This window comes from Geospiza fortis, unplaced genomic scaffold (assembly GCF_000277835.1).
Source record: "Geospiza fortis unplaced genomic scaffold, GeoFor_1.0 scaffold206, whole genome shotgun sequence".
Taxonomy (NCBI): domain Eukaryota; kingdom Metazoa; phylum Chordata; class Aves; order Passeriformes; family Thraupidae; genus Geospiza; species Geospiza fortis.
Window position 1 is genome coordinate 9,709,382 of NW_005054311.1, and position 6,274 is coordinate 9,715,655.

Below are 6,274 nucleotides of genomic sequence, written 5' to 3' on the forward strand. Positions count from 1 at the left end.
GGGCTGGCCTGGCAGCTACCGAGAGCCCCGGCTAGGCGAAGCCGTGGGGCCGGTGAGGGGGCGAGCACAGCTCCCCACCGGGCTCTCACCCTCCGCTGCCCTCCCCAGAAGTTGGGGTGTGAGAGCGGGAGGAGGCTGGTGCAGCGCCGGCACGTCTCGCCTGGCGCCCGAGGGACACGGGAATCTGCAACTCCGTTACCAATTTTTATACATCTTTTAGCACTCTTGTACGGGAGTCACCGCAGAGCGGGATAATAGAAGATTTTTTGTATCTGCGGACAAGACGTAGGCATTTTTTGTTGCGGCAGAGCGGCGAGTTAAAGGCAGGATTACGGAGAGCTACAGTCACTTTTACCTATTTTATGCATGGATATGTTTACACTTACGTGTCTTTTTATACATAACGTTGGTGAAAGTTTGAGGCTCCCCATGCTGTAAAGAATGAAGAACATCAAAAGGAGCAAAGCGGTTTTAGTTCTCCCCGCTCTGTGTGCAAGCAATTTAAAACTACACACATATACGAGCTGAGCTTGTTGCTGGCTGCAACAATGAAAAGTGCACTGTTTGCCTACTCCTGCAGCTTTTGCATGGTGTCAAGTACACCTTTTAGGTTGTCACATCCACACATAGTAACAGTCCTGGCATTTGCTGTTTCATGTGTTTCTTTTTTACATTTTCCAGTTAGCAGAACCTTCCCTAGTCTCTCTTCTCTTGCCTGTGTACATAGTTACTTTAAAAAAATATCTTTGTATTTGAGCTAGATCATAACTTTGTCTTAGGCATTATCTCCTAGCGCTTAATCGAGCTGTGAGAATATCTTTGTCTTTCTCTAAAAAAAAAACGCCATCCATTTTCACCTGTTAGAGGTCAGTAGGACTTGATATTCAGTTTTACAATTTTACTCCATCTGTGCAAGGTTGTTTTGAAGTGTTGCGAGTAATTTATATAAAGAAAAATATTTTAACATTGACATTAGCTACATCAAAAGGCAAATTTGCTGCAGTGACTCCATCAATTAAAAAGTACTTGCCTACAGTAACATGACCTTGCAAATGACATCAATAGTTAATATGATCATTAGTCATTAACAGTATTATTATATTCAAAAATATAAATTTGTTGCCAGAATCCACATATTTACTGCTCTACATGTTTCATTCTTCTGTGTTTTGAAATCTTGTATGAAGTGGTCCGTTAATTTTCACACTTTAATCTTTTACAGATTTATTTTCAGCTTCTTTAGCTTGGTCAAGTGAACCTAAGGAAAATATAAGGGATTTTGTTTTGTTTTGGGTTTGGGTTTTACTTTTTACAGCTTCTTGTTGTTTCTTTTTGTTTAGAAAATTTGTCTGTAATTCTAGAATAACAGAATGGAAACTATGGAAGTCTGATGAAAGTAATCTTTGGAGTTTGCTCATTATTCAAATATATAGATAATTAGAACAAATCTTGTACTTATCCCACAAATTTGAATATAAGGTTTCTCATACAATGAAAACTTGGTAAGGAGTAAATCTCGTTAAAACATTTTTGTTTTCTTCTAGATTTGTCGGCATCAATGCATCTGATATAAACTACTCAGCTGGTCGATATGACGCCTCAGTTAAGCCCCCATTTGATATAGGCTTTGAAGGTGTCGGTGAAGTGGTAGCGCTAGGACTCAGTGCTAGTGCAGATTACTCGGTGGGTCAGGCTGTGGCCTACGTGAAAGCAGGTTCCTTTGCTGAGTACACAGTTGTGCCAGCCAGACAAGCAGTCCCTCTACCCTCAGTGAAACCCGAGTTTCTCACTTTAATGGTAAGTGGCGCAACTGCATACCTCAGTTTGAAAGAGCTGGGAGACCTGTCTGAAGGCGAGAAGGTTCTGGTGACAGCAGCAGCTGGAGGAACAGGCCAGTTCGCTGTGCAGCTTGCAAAGAAGGCAAAATGCCATGTAATTGGAACCTGCTCCAGTGATGAAAAGGGTGGCTTTCTGAAATCCATTGGCTGTGACCGTACCATCAACTATAAAACTGAAAATGTCGAATCTGTGCTTAGGAAGGACTACCCCGAAGGTGTGGATGTGGTGTATGAATCTGTTGGAGGAAAGATGTTTGACTTGGCTCTCAATGCCTTGGCTATCAAGGGGCGCCTGATAGTTATTGGGTTTATCACTGGCTACCAAAACCCCACTGGCCTCCAGCCTGTTAAAGCAGAGTTATTGCCAGCAAAACTATTGAAGAAGTCTGCTAGCGTCCGGGGTTTCTTCTTGAACCATTACCTTTCTGACTACAAAATGGCTCTGCAGCATTTGCTCAAGATGTATGAAAGAGGAGACCTGGTTTGTGAGGTGGACTTTGGAGACATGTCTCCTGAGGGCAAGTTCACTGGCTTGGAATCTGTATTCCGTGCTGTAGATTACATGTACATGGGAAAAAACATTGGAAAAATTGTAGTTGAATTACCTCACTCTGTCAACAGTAAGCTGTAAAAACAGAACAATGATATAAATCAGAAGAGAGAAAATGGGCACTTTATGCCTCAGATTTACTAGAAACAATTTCTTTTTTTAAGCTTAGTAATGGATATTATATTAAAAACCAGAATTAAAGTGTTAATAAAAAGGGATGGGTTTGTTGGGGTTTTTTTTGTTTGTTTGTTTTTATTTTCTTAAAAGTGCTTAAATCAGTGGCTGTAGCAGGGACATAATGGGCCTGTGTTTGATATTGTCACTTAGGTTAGCATGAGACAAGAACATTGTTCTTGACAGAATAAGTCTTGATGCAGAGGCAGATTTAGTCTGTCAGCCTGATTTGATAAGACTTCATCTGTAGTTCAGCTCAGAAAAAAATCTTTCAGCAATTTTGATTCCCTGATTTAAAAATAAAATTGTTAGAACAAGAATAAGTAAAGAGTTGTATCTTTGGGTTGCTCTATTAATCTTTTGAAGTTTCTGGGAAAAAAATGCTCTTGATTTTCTGTCACAAACATGATAATCGTAATTCAGTTGCATCATGGATCATAGTAATATTCCTTGACTGGTTACACAGGGAAATTTATCCTCCAATTCTGACATGTCAGTAATATTAAGCAACTTGACTTTTTTTTTTAATCCTGCCTTTCATAACTATAAACAACTGCACAATTTTCTTTTAAATCTTTAACTACAAGTTGCAATATAGTCTCATTTTGTTGCCTTTTCATTTTCCACTGTTACTGTTTATTGTCCAGTCTCCCCTTTAGTGAGTAGTTAAAGATGATTGGAATGGGATTTTGAGCCGTGTTCATGTGTGTTCATGCCCTGTATATTTTTTGAAGATTAAATAAAGTTTTAAAAGCTATTTAAATATTTGTGGCATTTATTCATAATTATATGTTTCTTGCTGACTAGCTCTTTTTCAGATATTCTGTTTTTTAGAGTTATTTGACTGATCATTCTTCAAATGGGAAGGGATTTCTGCTTTTACCAAATACTGCTTCTGCAGAAGCCCTCTTACAAGCAGCGGGACCATTTTAGGTCTGTAGTCACAATACCTGGTACATGTACTGATGCTCAGCCATAGATTTTCCAGCGGATGCAGTTAAAGGGTTTTGTAAAGTTTCAAAAATTCTTCTTCGCCTAGTGAATATTATTAATGGTACATACAGTGGGGATTCCAGCTAGAAGCATAATATTTTCCAGAACAATAAAATACTTGAAACTGCTTGCTCTACATATTTTTTTCCATAGCAAACTTTTAAGATAATAAAGGCAAATTTTGCCACATCTTTTGAAATTACATTCATTTGTATCCTGTTGAAGAGATGGAAATTTCCTAAGATCATATGCCTCATAATAAATATAATGATAGACTGATAATGGCTAGGACTTGAAGGAAAAAATCCAGGGTAAACTTAATTTTAGGGCATTATTCAGGACTGGCTGTACACACCATTTTTGATTGTAACATAGGAAAACATAGATTTTATTCAGTAGTGCAGACAGAAAAATATTTTTAATTTTGATTTAGTGCATTCTTAATGTAAATTTTTAGTACATAAGTCATTAGCATCATAAAGAATTGTGTACAGTGGAGAATTGTCCCTTTCTTGGGCCATGCCTGACTACTAGTTTTAGTCTCACTTTGGTGATTTTGGGTAAAGGTGGGATGGATTGAGTCTTTGTGACCATTTTTCTCTCTTACTCAAGGTGAGCATCGAGCCACCATGATTTTTGTTTTAAGTAAGATCTGCTGTTAGAAACTTATTTCCTCTTTCATCTCTGATAATAAAAATACTGTGTTGTGTTTGTGTTTTTCATAATTAGAAAGGTATATTGGCCTTCCAGCTGAATGCTAAAAGGATGCCAACACTCAAGTATCATACAGAGCATTCAAAGTTCTCAGCATTTTATTCCAGGCATGTGTGATATCTTTCCTTGTTCAGGGATAAAGTGAAGTCCTTGGTCATTAAATGCATCTTAAAAAAGCAAGGTTGTTTGGGATGTACTGTGGCAAAATAAAAAAAAAAAAACAAACCAATTGGTTACATCTGTGATACGTACAGAAGAGCTGCATGAGTTTAATTTAAAAAATTTAATTTTTTCAATTTAAATTCCTGCAGTCAAATGCCAAAACCATCCAGTGGCCCAACTTTCAGATGTGTTGATCACTGTTGGTTCAATAGATTTGCTGTTTCTGAGGCAGTGAATTCCATATGTTTTTGTCATAGAAAATTCCTCCTGTAACTGGATTCTGTTTGGACATACATTCCACTTTCTTTTTAATATGTTACTTCATATATAACATTGCATAATGCAACTGCCCCAGGCTTCTTCACTGATCAAAATAGGAGAAGAGAGGGACCTTTGGAAGGTTCACACATATATATTCAGATATGACATGTTGCTCATTTTAATTTTGGCTTCAGATTGTTGTTTAGCACTTTTATACTGATCACAGCCTTAATAAAAGGATTACATTTGTTGTATGCATAACTTGGATAGCCAATGTACAAATTTCTTAGTGTTTAGGATAGGCTGTGGTCATTGGGCTTGTCTTTTTCGTCAAGTGTTTATGTTAAGCTGAAGGGGTAGCTCAGGGTCAGCATGATAACTGTTCCATGAATGAAAATGGAATGAAGAAGTAATTTTTTGTTTTTAAAGATACCACTTCTATGCTTCACATTGCTGAAAGAGAGCATTATCAATGCAGAGAGGGTGAAAAGTATTCCTTAAACATGCAGATAAGGCCTTTTTGATGAGTTTCGTAATAAATTTTGTCTTGCAGCAGGGGGAAAAACCCAACTTCTCTTTATTTAAAAGTACTTAAAGTTGTGGGAGCAGGGCTGCCTTTGAATAAGTAAGCTATGATGGATTTAAATAATGTTTAAATATTAGATGCCTAGGAAAATGTATATGGCATGCACACACTGAGAGGTTTAAATGATGATAGGACATTGAACATACAAGGAGAAGAAATACTGTAGAGTCACAGCAAGGGATTAATAACAATACACTTAATATGCTTGCAAAAAAGGTGTATTAAAAGCTGTGTGCACAGTGGGGACTTAAATGATTAAAAATAATAATACATTTGCCTTGGAAGTACTAAGTATACTATATGTAGAGAGCAGGGATTTAAATAATAATACTATTAATAATAGCAGCTCATTGAGATGTGGTTGCTAGCACTACATCCTAATTTTACCTTTCTAAATGAATTTGCTACAGAGGAATCTGGCATTGTTTGCTGAGGCTAATAACCGAATTTCCCTTCCCTACACACATATGCTTCCATGGAAAAACAACAAAGAACTAGATGAAGAGCTGGCTTTTTTCCTGAGTCTGTCACATGTGTGCATACGCACGCGCACACGGACACACACGTACTCACTCGCTCTCTCCTGGCTTGCAACCCTCAGCACATTTTACAGATATGCTTCCTACTTAATTGCTATGCTGGATTCTCCTAATACCTTTTTGAATCAAGTTGGGTTTCTACCAAGCAGTAGTTTGCTGTATGTTTGTGTGCGTGCAAATGTGTGTAATGTATATGCACATAAAGTGTATATTTAGTAAGTGGATATGAATAACTGCTGTGTCATGTAAATACAGATAATTGCAATCTCTCAAGGAAAAGTTTGCAGTAGTGTTTGCAGATATTATATATATTCCTACTTCTGTCTGAGGAGTAAAGAAATTTCTCTGCTGAATAGCTGTTAGTATCTATTTTACAAGATTTACTCATTTTCAGGTACCTAATGTAGCTGCTAGCATGCATGCACGACAATACAATTTATATGGTAAATGGAACCAA

The 6,274-nt window shown here is 37.4% G+C and overlaps 1 protein-coding gene across 1 annotated transcript in view; it reads left to right on the forward strand.

The window, feature by feature from the left end:
* Positions 1–3,325, forward strand: part of ZADH2 (zinc binding alcohol dehydrogenase domain containing 2) — an 11,543-nt gene extending 8,218 nt beyond the window's left edge. The window contains exons 2-3 of the mRNA XM_031055651.1: positions 221–285; positions 1,545–3,325. Coding sequence (XP_030911511.1) covers positions 221–285; positions 1,545–2,469 — 990 coding nt within the window. The 3' untranslated portion in view covers positions 2,470–3,325. The remainder of the gene's footprint in view (positions 1–220; positions 286–1,544) is intronic.
* Positions 3,326–6,274: the final 2,949 nt, after the last annotated feature.